Source organism: Lagenorhynchus albirostris, chromosome 12, assembly GCF_949774975.1.
Source record: "Lagenorhynchus albirostris chromosome 12, mLagAlb1.1, whole genome shotgun sequence".
In the NCBI taxonomy this organism is placed as follows: Eukaryota; Metazoa; Chordata; class Mammalia; order Artiodactyla; family Delphinidae; genus Lagenorhynchus; species Lagenorhynchus albirostris.
The window spans coordinates 50,930,355-50,949,931 of record NC_083106.1 but is presented as its reverse complement, the minus strand read 5'-3'; the positions used below and the strand labels follow the sequence as shown (position 1 = coordinate 50,949,931).

At 39.8% G+C, this 19,577-nt stretch overlaps 1 protein-coding gene across 2 annotated transcripts in view; it reads left to right on the top strand.

Annotated features, from left to right (window-relative positions):
* The window catches only part of SOBP (sine oculis binding protein homolog), a 159,536-nt gene that overhangs the window by 37,537 nt on the left and 102,422 nt on the right, over window positions 1–19,577 (top strand). For both annotated transcript variants that reach the window (XM_060167915.1, XM_060167914.1), the window contains exon 4: window positions 5,171–5,322. In XM_060167915.1, coding sequence (XP_060023898.1) covers window positions 5,171–5,322 — 152 coding nt within the window. The remainder of the gene's footprint in view (window positions 1–5,170; window positions 5,323–19,577) is intronic.

Genomic DNA, 19,577 nt, shown 5'->3' with positions numbered 1-19,577 from the left:
GAAGTTACACATGTAAGTGGTTCCCCACTTCACCCACATGGAAAGTCAGTCTTATTCATGTCCTGCTGTGACTGCCCTCCCTTACAAAAGAAAAAGCTGGGAAGAGTATTGCTTTCCTGTGAGTAGAATGACTGCTTCCTGAGATCCAGGTATATTGGTTCTGTCTCATCATTTAATGTTCAAGTGGCACTTGCTGGTGAAAGTTCAGACAGAATGTTTGCAGCAAATCCAAGTCTCATAGTCATAAAGAAGTAAAGGCTTGCACTGTGGGCCTTTAACTTGTTTTTTAAAAAATCAGTCAACAAATATCGATTAACACTTCAGGTGTCTCCTCAAAGACTTTTTGACCATTTGGATTCCATTTTCTTTGTCTATTAGTGTGTCATGGAGCAGTGTGCTGTGTAAATAGCAGAGTCTGTGACACCTTTTAGTCCTTTTTGTGGAGGGACGTCTGTGTGGATGGTGTATAATCTCACCCATTTAGAAAGGCTGTGGTCTCTAAGGTGTAGTGGTCAAGAGCTTGGGCTCTAGAGCCAGATGCCCTGGGCTTCATCTTGGCTTTGGTTTGTACTGGCTGTGTGATTTGGAGCAAATCACTTAATCTCTAAACCTCACTTTCCCCATCTGCACAATGGGGATAATGTTAGTGCCTGCCTGCGGGGTAGTGGCTGTGATTAAGACTAAGTGATAGATTTAAAGAATTTAGCACTGTGCCTGGCACCTATTAAATAGTAAATAATGGCTAAGTATCATTATTTTCCTTTTGACTCAGTGGTCCAGATTTTCGCTGGGTCTCCCTTATGTTTATTTCTGGAACACAGGGAATTGTACAAAAGCTTCTATAGGACTCTTAAATTAGAGTCTCTATAGAGACTTTTAAATCAGACTGCCTTACAGTTTTTGGAATTCAATTATTACAAGAAGGGCTGCAAAGAAAGCAAACTTTAATCCTAGTTTTTTTGCCTGCCTTTCAGGCCGTGTCTTTATTCTGTTCTTAAATATACCTTCTTCAACAAATAGATTGATAGAGTGTTACCTGTGCTTTCATCTCATGGCATGGAGAACACACAGGAATCACTTCAGATTGTCTTGCAGCTTGTCTCATATAATTCAAGTCTTGAAATGATTATCTGGACATGTGCATTCTAGGAACTGTTGGAAGAGAGAAATATCACCAGCAGATACTTTCAGACTTTTTTCCTCAGTCTTGGATTCCCGTGAAAGTTACAGAGGGGTGGTAAATCTACAGTTTAATCACTTGGGGTTCGTTAAGGCCCACCTCATTTTATTTGGGCTCTGGTCAGGTAAGCTAGTATGCATGTTCATAGCCAATTAAAATGCCCCTAGAATGGCCATCCTTATTTTTAAGTCACCAGATAAAGCAGTCTCTCAAACAGCTTCAGCAAGGCATTCCACAAATGCTTGACTTCATACTTCTCTGCACTATGATAAATAAATACAATTTTGATTTTATCTCAGAGTAATTAATCTAAATTTCTCCTTCTGGGGTGTAAAGTAGAATAATGTTCTATAGCTCTTTGAACATTAGATTGGAAAGATAATGCCCTAAATATTTTGCTTAATTAAATCCAAAAGAGGTGGTACAAACTTTTCATGATTAACTGAAACATGCATATTTTGACTGATGCATATTTATATGATATTATCATATGAAAATGTATTATGTTATATAAACTGTTCACTTTGGGAATGTGATATAATGCTGTAAGCATTTTGCATTTGTTGCTGCATTGTTCATTATGAAAAATACACAGGCTAGTAATGGCTGTAAGGAAAGATCTGTTACGTGAATTTTCTTTGAGGCAATCTCATCTCTAATGGCCGGGACCTTTTGCCTAAATATAAGAAATCAGGTTTTTCCCTAGTTTGAAGAAATACTTTTTAAATAAAAAAGTTTTGAAAGCAGATAAGGTTCAGAAAGCTAAAGGGCTGGGCCCTTTATTTTGCTAATATAAAGCATGCACACGATTCCTGGGTTTCAGATTAAAAAAAAAAAAAGATGCGGTTGTTGAAATGAACCTATCCCCTTGGCTTTAAGCACTTAAGAAGAGCTCACTTTTCTAGCGGTGCAGTCATATCGTTTAAGATGGGGCACCATCTCATGTCTGGTGGCAGAATTTTGAGCTAAGTTTTAGCTGACAAAATTAACTTTAATAATCACAGTTCTTTCTTAATTTCTTAAATATATTAATAAAAATGACTTTTATAAGACTAGAATATCTGAGCTATCTGAAAATGTTTTCTTGAACTTTTGGAACGATCCCTTTATCAGACGCTTCTTTGGAGCATTAGCTATTGATAGCAGTTTGGTGACAGAAAAGGAGGTATCTGATGGAAGTTTTCTAAAGGGTTTGCCTTTATGAAACAGAATTTTATGAAAAAAGGATGGGGATACTGAATTATTTAACAAAGCAGATCCTAACCACCATCCTAAGAGTTTTCCAACTGCCAGATACAAAAGTACGCAATTTCTTTTGTCTCATCTTCCCGTTTTGTTACTTTGTAGTACAAATGATTTATAAAAATAACCTGCTTTAAAATTCTACTTTTTATTTATTTGTTATCTCTGTTGTAAGAAACTATCCTTGCCTCCCCTAAAAAAAAGACAAGTAGGTCTGTGTGGTGATGATGGAGTAAAGCGGGAGAAAGACCCGTGAGTGGCCTTTTTGCCCGAGGCATCATTCCTTCAGGCCAGGCCAGAGCTCAGGCCCGCTGCCCAGTCTTCTTATAGCTTTGCTCTCCACCCTCTGTCATCTCAGTTTTAGTCTATGATAGTTAAAGATCTAGGACTAAAACACTTAACATTTTTTTCCCCCAAAGCAGACTATTGAAAGGGAGAAACCGAAAGGGGAAACCTAATGCATGTTCTAAAGTGGATCCTTGGGAAGTGGGGTCTCCTCGTTGAATTCTGTGGCCAAATAATTTCCCCCATAAAATCTTTTTTTCCTTACAGATTTCACCAGAATCAAGCTTATTGCCAACGGATCATTTGTGAGAGTTCTGCTGTATCATATTCTTTTTCAGGAATTTAAGATTTTAAAGCAGCTAATGGATTGGGAAAATAGAAACTATTAGTGCTAGTTAGTTTAGTAATGATAGATGATTATTTTCTAAATGTAGTCTTTCTAATTTAATTTTTAAAACTCCTCCATACTCTAAGGTAAATTATAGAGTCTTGTTAATTTTTCATACCATGTAAAATGTCTGTATGTAGACAGATGCCATATTAGAAATCATACAAAATATAAATAAATCTTTTTTTTGAATAGAATAAATTATTAAACACAGTCATTGTATGACATTTGAATTCATGTTATGACTCCATTTAAAGAAAGTTATTTTATCAAAAATGATTAACATCAAAGGTTGCCTTTTACACTGTCTCATTTGATAATTAACAATAAATTGCAACATGTAATTTGTGAAATAAAAATGATCATTAAAATGACAACACTTATTCCATTAAGGTAAATAAAATGCTTTACATAGTTCTGAGTGATGACACTCAGGGGGAAAAAATGCCATTATCACTGCACTACAAATTAGTTTGCTTCTAATTTTGCAGGCTGATGACCGCACTGCCTCAAACCAAATCTTTTCCCTGGAAATGGAATGATTGCATGACAGACTCTATGAACCATGAGTATGTCAACAACTCACGGACCAGGCCTTGCTTAGCAATTAGTCTTTGGGGGATTTTATTCAGAAATCAGACAACAGTATACCAGAGCTTATTGGGGATTTTATGATTACCAGTCATGTCTGGAGCATGAGTCTGGGTTAGTACAAAAAAAATTGATAAAGGAGGAAGAGATGCACCTGATAGTGGCAATCAGTCATACACACACACACACACACACACACACACACACACACACACACACACACACACACACACACACACACACACACACACACACACACAGTCAATGGGGAAGACTGAGAAAACGTAAGATATAGTGAAAGCCCCTAGGAGGCAGCAAGAAAATATTTCTTAGACTTCTACTTGTAGTCTCTCCTACAGTCACTCCCTGTAAAGAGACCACTGTTTCCCAGACTTCAGTCATTTGAATATCACCATCACATTTTTGTTACAGCGTCTTACCACCTGCACTATGATTTCCTCAATATATTTTATTAACTGACTCACTTTAAAAGCCTTTCTTTGTTTTAAGCAGTAGTATTTGTGATATCCTGGGCTTGTTGTGCTAGTAAAATTTGTTTTCTTCTCTTACAAAGGAAAAGAAATACAGTAGTTTAAATATTGAAAATATCTGCATACCACCTAACATTATTCTGAGCATTCCCATGACATGGGTGGCAGGTGCTACAGGAGCTACAAGGACCACCAGTCTGGCTGAGAATGATCTGGGCAGATGTGTGACCTCAGGCCTCACGGCTGACACCCCCATTACCATTCCTCCATCCAGGGACCACGAACCATATCACATGGAGGGGAATTTAAATCAGGCCTGCGCCTCCCCGAGGACAGCAGTGTGGGAAGGCTGTATCACAGCAGACTGTTGTGTGAGCCAGGATGGTGCCTTTTCATCGTGAGAAGATGGCCACTCACATCTTTCCTTTCTTTGAGTAACTGTATCACTTGGGAACCATTATATTGCAGGAGTAAACAACACCCCCTTTCATGTAACAGTACTAGGGAACAGGTCAAGATTGAGCCTGGCTCCTGACTGTCCAAGTTCACATGAGGGCATCACATTTGTAGGTTAGCACTGGGCAACCCACCCAGTGTGAATCTTGTAGGCTGTCAGCAGTACCTTTGAAGAAATGGGTCTCTTTACAAGCTTCATTAGTACTGAGCCTGGTTTAACCAGGCAGAATAAGCATTTGTACCAGGATACCAAGTGCAAGGAATCCTCATGGCTCTGCAGTCATGCTCTGGTTTTTAAATAAATGATGTCTTTTGGAAACTTAGGAGACAACCAAAAAAAAAAAAAAAAAGAAAGAAAAGAAAAAGAAAAAAGCACTGAGTCTTCCCACCAAGAGCTGGCTATCTACTAGGTCAGAAAGTGGTGAGGTACTGAAATTAAGAACAGACCTCAAGTAGCTCTGTGAGGTTCAGGGTGTGTCTAAGTTTGAAGGGATGTTTGCTTCTGATATGAACATTTTTCTTATACTTTTATTATAGAAGATGATGTGTCAAATGTACAAATAATGTGTGCCTGGTGCCAGAAAGTGGGAATCAAGCGCTATTCCCTGAGTATGGGAAGTGAGGTGAAAAGCTTCTGCAGCGAGAAGTGCTTTGCGGCCTGCCGACGAGCCTACTTCAAGAGAAATAAGGTAAGAGCACCGTAGAGAGAGGCGGCCCACTCAGGCCTCACCACCCTGTGCGCATGCGCCTCTTAGCTTCTAGCCGAAATCACTGCGCACCCCGTACTTTTATTCTTTCTGTTTTGTCTGTTCTCTTTCTCTGTCATGCTTAACCTTCTGGAATAAGGAACCCTCTTCTAATGTGTAACCTGCCCTTCAGTTTCTCTTGTCTTGGTGTTTGAATTCTGAGAGGGTGAATGAATCTGATGAGGACATGGTGGTCGCAGCTGGTATCCTAAGTTACAGTGTCTCTCCAGCAGTAGAGTACTAGACTAGGGTCCATGAAAGATAAGTGGTAGAGATTTCTTATCAAGGCTGAGAAACTAGCCACAGAAGCATGGCCAGAAAGCTTTAGTCCACTCAGTTTTATACTTGTTCCCATTGCGAATATTGCTCTAGCTCTTTCCAAAATCTGATCCACAAATTCTAATCAAGAAAAATGTCAAGTCTTTCTTGACACCTTACATTAAAGTTGATTGATATTGAGAAAAGATGAAATAATGAATACATGAACCAACCTTGCTCACACAGCCAAGCGTTTGTGAGAATCATGGTGGATGAACACAGGAACAGCCATAGTTATGGTTTCTTTGTTTTGTTTTATTTGTTTTAAGACATCTCAGATATAAAAGTGTCCTTTTAGAATAGCATTAGCCACCATTGATGGGAAATGGAATGCATGATGTCTTTACAATCAACACACACATACACACACAGCTAATTTCTTAATCTTTTAAGAACCGCTATTGCATTTTGCCACCAATTACTGAAATAAATTGCTAGTTCTTGATTATTTTCCATTGATCTGTAAATTTTCCTTAATTCATAAAATCATCCACATTTTGCTAAGCATTTCCATTTCCATAATATAAGATCAAAATCTGTCCTTCTTTGAAGCAAACAATTGCTACTTTTTTAAAGTCTTATTTGTAATCCTGAAATGCTAATTTTGTGCTCACTGCATTGCAAGAAGCACTGTTGCAGCAAATTATCTACTGCAAATTTGGGTCACATTATTCTGCCAAAAAACATAATGCCGAAAGAATTAGGCTGCAGAATTCAGCGGGGTGGAATTTTAGGAGCAGTCTCTAAGAATGAGGCTCATAATCTTCACTGGAACAGGGAGGCAAGTAAGGAAATTGTCTGGAATTCTTTTGGGACAGTCAACAGTTCACTTTCCCTTGGGAGGGGCCGGTGAAGCTTCAGAGGAGGGTAGTTAGAGCAACGCATGGGAGACACGTTTTGTTTTAATATAGGGGGATTAAAATGATCTCTGAGACCCTGGGGCTCCCGTTTTTAATGCTGAGCACTGGGGTAACAATCACAAGAGTGGACCCAGTGCTTTCATCTTCAAAGCCTTACTTACCACAACAAAATACTTTGCATTCCATCCCAGAAGATGGCTATAGAACAGGGGTTTTTGTTTCTTTATGATTCTGAAGGGTTATGTGTCTGAATCTTGATGGACTGCCTGTAGTGAATAAAATCAAGCAAGATGAATTTGTCACAATCCCTGTGATACATGTTACACTTTGCATAGTGATCCAACTTTTTAAGCCTTTGTTGAAAGGCACCTGATTCAATTTGAAAAAGCAGTTCATAATAATATATATGTATAATATATATCATATATACAATGTGTACATGTTTGTAATTATAAAGTTTAAGGTCAAACTGAGTTTAAACTTCCACAGCATACAGTTTTGAAAAATAGATAACTGGGAGCCAAGATAGGAATTAGTGTTTGGAATACTTATAGTAGGTAAAGTCAGCAAGGGGAGAAAGACCATTACTTTTCACTTCCTGCAAGGAGTTATTGGGGTAGTTCTTTGAACATCCTGCAAAACCTGGGAGTCGCAGTGGCTTGAAGTTTAGCCAGTGACTTTGAGAGCTGATCCCAGCAGCCCATTAGTGTACATACAATACCTGTCTTCTCTGCAATCTTCATGCTTATTTATGTATTCCAAAGCTCTGCCACACTAGACATTCTCGTTTTTCAGATAGAGAAATAAACTGGTCACATCGCTTGCTGGATTCTTTTTTTTTTTTTTAATTTTAAGAGTGTTATCTCTGCAACAATATCCTATTGTATTACAATAAACATGTACAGCTGCTGCATTTCTGTTAACTGATAGGATTTTGTGGTCATTTCATTTAGGGCTTGGGTTTCCTAATGGATTGTATTAGATACCAGTCTCCATCCTGCCATTTCTAAGAACTGCTGTAATAAGCCCCAGGGTGTTCCCCACTGAAGACAATAGCAAATAGCTACTTCTGTTCTTGTATCATTTGACAAAGTCTTTAGTCCTCATTATTAAAACTGTGGACTTTCTTAATCTTAGAAAGAGGGCAGAATTCTTCCCATCCCTACCTAAAAGATTTTCTGGCTAAATTCTACAATTTTAAATAATGAGAACTGGGTGGAAAACAGTGAATCATGTGTATGCAGAACAGAATTTTGCCTTAGGTATAATGTAGAATCTAAAAAAACATGTAAAATTAACTATGCTGTAAATTATGCTTTATAATGACAGCCCGCTTCTTGGTGGATAGCATGCTGGGATCTAAAAATGGTCTCTAAGTTGAACCCAAATCGCATGCATAACTTTACAAAGAAAAATCCTAGTAGAAAAGGTAGCTAATTAGGAGCAGTATTCAGCTGACCTCTGTTTTGTGTCTGAGCAACACCTGCATTTGTGAATGTAATTTGGACAGCTGTGCCTGTGCTTCCCCTGCTATCCTCGTCACAAATGCTCGGGGATAGAGGCAGGAACTGCTTTTCTGCTAAAAACAAGGACAAAAATAGCCCAGCTCTCAAAATGAAGGCCCACTGAAAACTGGCTCTTTAAATTTCATTTGCTTCTCAAACCTTTTTCCAGAGGTCTCTGTGTTTGTTTGATGGAGTAGGTTAAGAATGTCACATCCCTCTCTCCTAAACCCTGGTGCTGTGAAGTAAGGTGGGATGGACTGAAGCCAAGTTAACCTTTTATGCCATATAGGTTATATCTTTAAACCAATTTAAAATTTAATTCGAAGAGTAGTTTGGATTACTGTAAGTATGTACGCTTTCTTCAGAATACTTCTGCTAGAACTGTGAGTCACAGCTGTATTCATTTAAGGAACCTAACTACTAGCGTACACAATTCAGGATGTTGGCTCTAAGAAGTGTACAGTATTAATTCATAATCATATTTCGTAGAATCCTTATCCCCATCAGGTCCAATTGCTGACTCAAAAGTGTTTGAAACAACGGGTAAGAAAAATACTTTTGTAGTCCATGGCATCAGCCGAACAATGGGATGTCAGTCTCATTACTTAATGCACTGGAGACTTTTCAGGGACCTAATAGCTCATTCTCTTCCCAGCCCCTTCTTGAGGCCACAAGTAGAGAAGAACTTGAAAACATTTCTAACCTAGTGATTTGCCTAGGAGTTGGAAAGCTGTGGACTCCTTAGTGGTTTTGCAAGAGATGCTGAAGTGTTTAGTCCAACTAATACCGGTTTTACTCTGCACAATAACAGACACAAAAATATTTTTTCCTAAGGGAGTGATGCCTTGTAACCATTATCCCACTTAAAACAAGAGTAACAAACGAGGTCACAAATAGTAGTCATTTCCAAATATCCTGTGTTTGATCTTTTTCCTTCTGCACAGGAAATATCCTGTTGTCTAAACTGATGCCCACAAATCAAGCAAGAAATCAAAATTCAAGACAGGTGTCCAACGCAGGCAATGTAAAGAATGGTTGTTTTCTTTCCTTGTTCAGATACCAAATTTATAGTGTTCTTTGTGGATTAGCGGCATCGATACTTTAATAATAGACACAAATTCCTAACAGTACCAAAGTTTGCTTCCTCGTTCTAGTTTTTCCATAACTTGAGACAAGAATAGATGGAAATACTTCTTCAATATCACAGTGTTGCTGTTCCTCCACAGACTATAGGGGAAAGAAACCTATGTAGATAATAGATAAAGATGAATTAAAAATAAAAAGGTTATATAGATAGAAACAACATTTGCAGATGATATCATTAAGATCTAACAATCATGATAATAATAACAAATGTTCAACGAGGGGAATATTGTCTAATAAGCATTTCCTTTACTTTCAAACTATATCTCTGGATACACAGCATGTATCATCATATTATTTGGAGTTACATTTTATTTAGACTATTGGTCTTTTTATTAAACTTGAATATATCCTGGGGAAGATTCTCAGTTTCAAACTTCATTACAGAACCTACTAGTGCAAAAGAAATGTGTAACAATTGCCTTGTTAATCTTGTGATTAACCTGTCTACTTTTTTTCCTTTAAACACCTGCAAGATTTAATTTGCAAAATGGCTATCATTCATGAAGGTTTAGGGAAGGACATTAAATTACTTGTAATTAATGTCCCCTGACTGCCTGAAGCTCAAGCCACAGACTTGCTTTTGCCAGTTGTTTGCAAATATTCTTGATTGACAGGAATGCTTAGGGAGCACTGGATTTCTTCCTGTGGATTCACCGTGATTTTACGGGGTGCCAGTGAGCCTGTTGGGTCTGTCTACCTTCACCCTGCCCCGGGGGATGATTGCTTTGCTTCTGCAGTGTCTGTGCTGCAAGCCTGCCCACTGCCTGCACATAGCATGGCCTCTGCCTTTAATCTGCAGGCCAGTGGCTGAGTTAGTTCCCTTTTGGTTGCAGCAAACAGGGGTGTCCTCTGGAAGCTTTGGGGAAAGAACAACAAACCCACCTGTTTTCTTGTTCTCTCATATTTTGAAATATGGGATGGAATGTTGATGAGCTGCTGCAAATGAGAACCTATGAAAAAAGCACCAGCAGAGGGGAGGGACGGTGTTAGTCCTTTGAAACAAATTCAGGGTGGGGGGTAGAACAGGAGAATTCTGGCCAGAGAAATAAGATGCAGGTCAGGTTAAAGTGATGCCTGGGCTCTTGAAGAAAGGCAGAAAGTGTCCCAGGACAGAGCTTCTGCAGGCCAGGTGGGACACAATGCCCTTGGAAGCCATCGATCAGAAGCCTGGGGGAGAGGCATGTGATCTTGTGTTTACCAGAACACTTGACCACCACTTGGGAAACACTGGTCTAAGGAATTCCCAGAACACAAACAGAATGGGGCAAGCGAGTTTGTACTGAAAGAAAGGAATAGCAGCCACGTCTAGTTTTGAATGGGCTACATTTGGGGAGGTTGTGGGGGAAACAGAGAAATAAGTTTAATCTGTTACCCAGAATAGATGTCAACTTCTGAGTAACGCTAGATATTTTAGATTAAATGTGAAGAGATGATTAAAACTCCAAATAGCTTCAAGCCCCAATACTATTTCTTTCCAATGAGCAGAAGGAAGAGGGAGTACTTTTCATAGATCTGAATCTGGTCACCTGGAGAGCAATACACAGGGCTATTGACATAGATGCTTGAATGTTAATTTCGGTCAGTCTCTGGCCATCCCGGTGATAGCTCCTGCTATACACTTAAAGCAAGTTTTTCTCATCTGAACTGCCGGTAATTATCCAATCCATCTCAAAGGCACGCTCCCTTTTAACATTAAGCACAGTGTCAGATTGCATCAGCCGCATTGTGCTCTGGTGACTGGGCTGCAGAGTGATGAATGTGCTTGCTTCCAGTTCATAGTCCGGTGTCTGTCTGGGTAGTGGGCAGTTCAGGGAAGCAGGTGATCAGGAAGGGATCTAGTTATCTGGGACCTGCATTCTCCCTATTGATCCAGTCATTGTCTTGCCGACTTTCTCACCTTGCTGCTAACAGTGTTCAGGTTTATCTGAAGAATGAGCTTTTAAAGAATTATCTAACGGGTCATTTTCATGTGCTTCTCCAGTCATAAGCTACGTGCAGCACAGAGTCTCTTTGTGCCTGATTTTAAAAGGAAGATGTCATGAGACCTTACTAGTAATGACTAGAGGGGAGGGGAGTTTCTAAGAGTGCTTAGTGCACTGTCTAGATAAACCAAGAGAGATGATTGTGCATTTTCGTGGGATTGTAGTTATGCTCTGTTAATTCAAATGCTTTGTTAAAAATGTTAACTGTCTAAAAAAGTGCATGCATAAGACAGGCCAGGTGGCTTGCTATGAGATATTTTAAGATAGTAGCTTGAGTCCAGAATTTCTCTCATATACTTTTTCAATGTCTGGTCATAAAACCTAGTACACCCAAGAGGGCCATATGCAGGAGATGCAAACTATAGGCACGCTCGTGTTTATTTTTATTTCTCCCCCATCTCAGTACCTCTGGATAGCTTTTGTACACATAAGCAAAAGTGTGAACTGGGCAAGCCAAGTGCAATTCTTTGTTCCTTGGGCTCTTTGCTCTTTGTTCTTATTATCACAGATTAGGAAGGAATAAAGAAAATCTTGCTACAGAAGGCCACTTAATTTCTGCCCCAGCCGCTCAGACTGAGAATGGGAAATTCCCTAAGTTACAATCCACTCATAGGGTGGCCATGCACACAGCGGAATCTAATGTCTCCTGACAGACTGCCTTTGGAGGTTACAAAGCCAGTCTGTTGCATTCTCTGTAAACACAGGCTGTGGGCCAGAGCGGGGCACTACTACAAGCTCTAGAAGGCAGATCAATGGTTTAATGAATCCATAAAAGATGCTTGAACTCTGTGCAATTTACTGAGCACTCAAGTTAAATGAAACTCCTGTAGTCTTTAACAAAGATAGAGATAATCAACGGCTGGAGATAGAAGCCAGTGTCCAGTAATCACAACCTCCCAGAATTTGTGTTGTTGTCTCATTGCTAACAGAGGGTTAGTCAGGTCCAGCCTCTGGAGCGCACCACATCTATATTGATATTTTCTGAATGTTTGAGCTGAATTTGGCCCGGAGATGACATAAGTGTAGTAGCGTTACTTCTGTGAGAACTATTTGTAAAAGCTGTGGAATATTAATTAAATTAACATTTTCTTAAGGCAGTGAGATTAAGCTTGAGAATGGTGAGCTTGACATGTGTTGTCTTTGTAAGGCATCCTGATGATGAAAAGCAAATAGGTGAATAAAATTCTTTCTTGATTAAGTCCTTAAAATGTCAAATTGCATAGTGTTAAAAGAGCCCTGATTAATCCTTCTGTGGTAAAATATTCCTCATCAGTTTGCTGTGGTTAAGGGTTAACCTCTCCTATTATAAATTCAGATATTAATATATTTTCTGCTTAACTCATCTTCTAATAGAAGAAAATACAGTTAGTAGATATATATTTTTTACTTCCAAATGTGCCTTGGAAACATTACACTGATTTATGAGAGAGCTTTGGAAGCATGTAGAAAAATTCCTTCATAAATATGTTGAAATGTATTTAAAAGTGTTTAACCACTTTTGACTGTGGAAAAACAACTGCCTTGACTTTGAAATTATTATTTTTTTCCACAGAGATAGTAGAATTTATGACATAAATGAAAGACTTTGCATCCAGTTTTTGTCACACAAACTTAAACTGAGTGTTTCACTTTCTTAACTAGCTCATTAGTATCAAGAGAGCAGGCTTCTACCCCAATAAGTATATTTTGGGGGTTCAGTGTGTAATAGGAGTTTTGAGGTATGATGACTGCTAGTCTGCTTCACAGGCCTCTGCCAAACATTCCGTGATAAAGTGGTGATTTCTATATGGATCCAATAAATGATGTGTTATCTTGTATTCCGTTCTGATAGAATGACTTCATATTACTTAAAATATGGCGAGCAGTTCTGTGACTGCACATCCAACCCTTTATAAGAAGAACCTTTGAAGGCCCTGACCCTTTCTGTGGTCATTTGTAGGACTGTATGTGTCATAAGTTGGAGCAGTTTAAGTTGTTGGTTTTAAAGGATTTAGAGATACAGAGACCCAGGAGTAGGTGAGATAAAGCTGGGCAAGTAGCTAAAGACAAGGGGGATTTGTCCAACCAGAGATGAGTGCCTCTGTGCTGCTCTTTTGTTTGTTTTTAAGAGAGAGAAAAAAAAAAACCTTGTTACTTATTCATCCATTCATTCTTAGAAAATAAAGTGAAAAGATATATTAAGCTCTTATAATGTGCTAGGTACTGTTTTAGGTTTGGTGGACACATCCTTGAACAAGAGAAAAATCCCTGCCTTAAAGGGACTTGCATTCCATTCTCTAAGGAAGATGGATAATATACAGGTTAAAAATATGTATACATCTAACACAATTTCAGGTAGTGATAAATGCTATGAAGAAAAAGCAGGGTGAGGGGATGGCTAGTGACGAGGTGCTGTTTTGTATCTGATGGTCACAGAAGTTATCTTTGAGGAGGTGATGTGTGGGTAGGGACAGAATGAAGTGAGGGAGCTAGTCAAGTGAAGAGCTTGTAGCAGAGGGTTCCAGAGAGGAGGGGGAGCAAGTGAAAGGCAGAGGTCCTCAGGCAGGAACAGGCTGGGCATTTTTGAGCAACAGCAAGAAGGTCAGAGTGTCTGGAGTTGAATGACCAAGGTGGTTAGGGGCCAGATCATGCAGGCTGGAGAGGTAATAGTTCGGATTTCATTCTAAGTGTGACGGCAGCTATTCGGAGGTGTTGAGTAGGGTACGTGACATGACCTGATTTTTGTTGTTGATTGGATCTCTGTCATAATACGTTTAAGATCCTGGATGGAAAGGGGATTTGGAGAGTAAGAAAGGCAACAGCATTCCCATCAAAGTTGGGTGTGTCTGGCAATAGAAAACTAAAAATATCATGTTCACTGAATTATTCATTGGTAGTTATGAAACATTTCCCAGTAGCAAAAGTATGTTGAACCAATTTAGGTTTCTTTTTCTTTCTTTCTTTCTTTCTTTTGGCAAACTGTGGGAAGAAATGAACGGAGGATGGACGTTGCTGGTTAAATGTTCTGACACAGCAATTTTCTTTCTGTAGGGTTGACAGGGCTTGCTTCCAACCTAGTGGGGAGGTTTAGGCCTCAGGAGGCAAACTCAAGCTCCACGGAGAACCCAGCTCTTGCTCTGGGAGACCTATAGCATATGCTGGTCTTCTCAAGCTCTACCCCTCAAAGTAGCATGAGGCAAAGGAGATGGTAACTTTGAAGGGGCCATCTTTGGATTAAATCACTCTAAAGTTTATTTTATTCTAAGAGTAGACCTAATTTGGTGATTATGTACTTTTAGGGTGTATCAGGATTTTTAACGCAAATAACAGAAGATCCAACTCAAACTGATTTAATCAATGAAACGCATCTTTTATCTGATGAAACTGTAGAGTCCTAAGCTACAGTATGCTTCAGGGTAGGTTGGTCCTGCAGTGCAGTGATCTTATCATGGTCTTATTTCTTCCCATCTCTGTATTCTTCTGTATAGAGTGTTGGCCATATTATAATGCAAGCTCCCCAGAGGCCATGGGATGGCTGCTAGCAGCAATCAGGGCTATATGCCTCCTTGTTCACATCCAATAGAAGACAGAGTGCCTGTGCCCTAGCATTCCGAGCAGGAGTCTTGAAATTCACACTCATTGTCTGTGCTTAGATCACATGCTCATGCCTGAATTTGGCATATGACCAGGGCAATGGATGTTTGAATTAGCCTGAGCCAATCAGGGCTTCCTTCTGACATTGGAGTTGGGCTCATTTTCCTCTAAAGCCCATGGGAAGCTGCATGGGGGAAGAGAAGCTACCAGAATGAAAATCTGGAAAGTGTTTAAACAAGGAAGAGGTCAGAGTGATGGCTGACGGTAGGTACCAGCAAATGCCCACTAGAGAGGAGAGGTGATCTCATGAGGTTGAATTCTTTACACAGTGAATGTGTCATGCCCATCGACTTTTGTCATGTGGAAGGACTTTGAAACCCATGTGTGGATTGAAAGATAAAAACGTGGTTAACATTCATCATAGGGCCCTTAGATGAACTACCTCTTCTACCCAGGACCAGCTGCTTTGACAAACCCGATAATTAGAATGTTGGTTTTAGTGCCAGGACCAAAGTGCTGACTCTTTCTATTCTTTTTGGAGTCTATAGAACATGAGATTGCACAGAGCTAAGACAAAGGGATTGTAGTTAGCTGTTAGATATACTCATTTAGGAAGAGGAACAAGGGTGCAGTTAGAACAGCAGATAACCCAGCATGTAGTTTCATCAGTGTAAGTGGCTTGGGAGATGTTGGCCAAGGACCATATTGGATGTGGGGAGGCAGATGCCTGGGACTAGATGGGTGATGGGATGAGGCTACTGTTCCCCATCAAGAGTTAGCCTGCTCGCCCACATTTAAGGCACTTTCTGTGTGGCTGAAAACTGTGTCTGCTAAACAGAAGGGAAAGGAGAGTGTTCAAACAAATTGTGGTTTAGTCTGAGGCTGAATACATCAAGTTCAGGTGGCCAAAGAGCAGAGACCTTGGAGGCTGCAGCTTTCACAGTAATTAATTAATTAATTCAACAAATATTTGTCAAGCAGCTACTATGTGCCAGACACTGCGCTAGGCATTGGAACTATAGTGGCAAAAAACAACAACAACAAAACTCCTGGTTCCTGCCCTCACGAAGCTTACACTCCAGTGGGGGACCGCTATTTATTTAAATAATAACACAGATGTGAAATTGCCACTGTGGCAATTGCTGTGATGGTGTGGGCACAGTGCTGTGAGGGCCTCTTAAAGGGAGATTTGACTAATCAGGAGATCTGAAAGTTTCCCTGAGGAAGTCGTGCTTGAACTGAAATCTGAGAGATGAAGGTGTGTTAAGTAGGGGAAGAGGGGAAGGAAGAGCTTATTGGGCTGAGAACACAGCAACATGATTTCCAATCCTGGCCCTGATTTGCTCCTTCTTTGCTCATTTCAAGTTCTTTGGGAAGGGATGGAATTTTACCTGCAAACAAGAAAAGAATGGAACAAATGAACATTCCCTACAACCATAATCTCACTTATCCAATTGCCTGTGTGTCCATTTAGTCATTCATTCATTCTTTCATTCATTCTACCGACCTTTGGAGATTCGTTGCTTGCCTGCTAGCCTCTGCCTTCCTTGACTCTTCAGTCAACTTCATAACTACAGAGTTAGCACGTTAGTACTAATTCATTGCAGGGAGTAAACTGACAGCTTGCAACTCCTGGAGGTAAAAGCATTTTGTAAACAAATAATAATAATAAAAATAATTATAACAGTAAGAACCCAAGTGTTTTTAGTTATCAAATGTATCAGAAAAGCAACAGTGACCACAGAGAAAAGATTGGGTAAAAATGCCCTGATTTGAGAGAGAGAAATAGTGTCATTATCGTCTGACAGATGTTGTTAGATGGTTGAAAATAAATGGGGTAAACTACTTTAAGATGGAAAGATTTCCCCCCAAGCCCCCACGATGCTGAGTGTGGACAGAGATGTGGTTTTGTTATAGAAAGAAACTATAGAGCTATGTTAATATTAATGTGAGGGCAGACAGGAAGTTTGGGTGATGATATACTCCACCAAAGAGGAATGCTTATTGACACGCTGGTCCCCAGACCAGACAACTGTGATAAAATGGAAACAGAGCAGCATGTCTTCTGGCATGCGAACAGAGGGCGCTTCTCACGGCACACTGGTGTGGCGGGAAGGGAGGAATCTCTGCCCTTTCTTTGGATTCTTTGTTTCAGCCTGGTATTTCATTGAGTGCCTAGGATCAGAATGACAAAGTCATAGGCATGTGGTGATAAATAAAAAGGCAGGTAAGTAAATCAGACTGAATATTCCTGGGTTTTAACTGGGTGATATGGACATGGCTATTCTAAATGAAAGGGGTCTCCATCACTCTTCAGGATGCCAGATGGAGGAGATGACCCTTATCAAGCTTAACCATACCTGCACCTGCCTCAGATGACTGTGAATGGAAACCACAGTGCAGTTCAGCTGGAGTCAGTGCCCCCCTTTCCAGTTCCAGTAACTTCTGAAAACTACGTATAGTGACAGTCATTTCCAAAAGAGGCTGATTTTAAAACTGTGATGAAAATGGCTAACAGCAGGCTGAAGGTTAAAGTAAAAAACTTAAAAACCATAAAATCTGCCTGGAGGCTATTTAAGCAAACTGTTTTCGAGGCACAGATGGTTCATATACCTCTGAGCCAAAAACAAAAAAGTAAAAAAAGGGACAGTAAAGCTGGCGTGATTAAGCAGACAAGTATGAAAGTTTTATTAGTACTAAAAAGGCATCCTTTAGAAAAGTGAAAAATCTGTCTCCAGAAACTCAGAAGACATGTTAAAGACCAGTGGGGAATGGAGAGGGCAAAAAGATGACATTTCAAAAAGCAACCAGAGATGGTGAAAACACACAGTGTGTTTATGTACCTTGGGTATCAGAAACTGTGCTCTAAGGAGATCAGAAAGCAGTGAGAGAGAAAGACATAGTATGTGGAGAGTTGGGCTTCCCTGTCCTATATTTTTGATGCAAAACAGTTTTCATAGGGATTCGCTGCAACTGAAATGGTGATTTGAATCTCCAAGAATCTCCAAGAAAAATCAGCTGAAGCAAATTCGAGAAGCTTAAGTGCCGTGAATCAGAAGGTCCAAAGCACATGAAGGAAATAAATTACGATGTTACTGTTATTAAAAATTGTAAACATACCTGAGAACTGCGAAATCACTGGCTGGGAGGGACTTCAGCCTTTTTTGAGGGTACCCATGAGTGCTTAAGGATGCAATCCCCCAAGTGTACTGCTCTGCGCCTGCAGTGCAGGGGCATACACGTATACATACACAGAAAATTCCTGGATTTTAGATGGGTGAGCTTCTGTTATCATAATTTTGAGAGAAGTCAGACTCTGAAGAATCACAAAACAATACAGAGTTTGTAGGGTCACCATTTGAGAAGCCTCCTCTGAGGAAAAAGATAGTACTTGTGTCTTGAGTTAACGTTCAATATAAACCTAACTAAAAAATGGCCAAATACGGCCTTGCAAAAAGTAAGGTAGATTTGGATTTTCAAAAATCCAAGTAATTCACTTAGAGTTTGGCTGACTCCCTGTGAAGGGACCCTTGAGGAAAATAAATAACTGAAGGCAAGGAATAAAGCCTTGCCTTGGATTAAGAACCTAGGTAAGGAACGGATGCTATTCCTCAGAGTACAGTTAAATTAATAGCATACCATCCCAGGGGGTTATTATTAAGAGTAGTGTCACTTAATATACTGATTGCTTATTTGGAAGTAGATGTCAGGAAGGAGGAGAATTTTGTTATTTTCTCTAAGTTGCTTTCATTTGAAAAACCACAGAGGAATATCTCCCCTCTCCCCCTGCCCCCACTACCCCCCAAACCCCCTGCTCTGCAAATATATAAATATAATGAGCTAACCTGACATCAGATGCAGTTCCATTCACTGAGCTGCCAGCTAGCATAAGGAAGCAAAAAGTTTCAATCTCCATACTCCCTGATATGGGCTGTCTCTCAGCATCTCCGGAGAGGGGAACTTGGTCCTGTGTGAAGGGGGCTCAATTTTGTTCCTTACCTAGACTTAAAAAAACAAAACCAAAAAAAAAAAAAACAAAAAACTTTGAAATGTTTGACTGCCTTAAAAACAATTTTTTAAAGTGGACAAAAGTACATCGGGCTATATGCTGATAATCAAACTTTGTCCCATCTTCCCAGGAAATGTGAAGTTCATTCTTCTTTAACCTGATTTTTATGAAAGGTTAATGCTGAACTTTAAAAGAGTTGACATAGAGGATTAAATATATTTTCATTAGACTCCAGGCTATACAAATATGAGACACAAGAGCCTGAAAAGGTATTCTGTTGAGGACAAAAGAACCAATAATAAAACTAAGAATTAGTACCGATAAATGTGATGAAAGTGTACCCTGCCTCTTAACACTCAGAGGTAACCTTTGCAGTTGGCCACCATGGAGAGAGACTGGGTCAAACTTCGTGGCAGATGGTTTAATACATGGTGCATATATTAATCCACCGAGGCAGCCCTGGAAATGCAAGCAGGTTGTTAATGATCGTGTATAGCAGTTGTGAGCTGCCTCTGCTCTTGCAGTAAGGTATTCAGATGTCATGCTTCAGGGTTCAAGTTGATGAGTTTCTAGGGTGGGAAAACATCTCCCCCTTTGTATTGCACTGCACAGCTGATGAGGCGTGCTCCGGGGAAGGGGTGATTTAGACTATGTCAGGTGAATGGAAGGAAGAGAAGGTAGACTCACATCCCAGGTCCATGATTTAGTTTGACTTCTTACTTCTGGTTAAAGTGGTACCACTGAGAGTACATAGAGTATAAGGAATGTGTGAATCAAATGTGAAGGCAGTGGACATCGCTGCTGT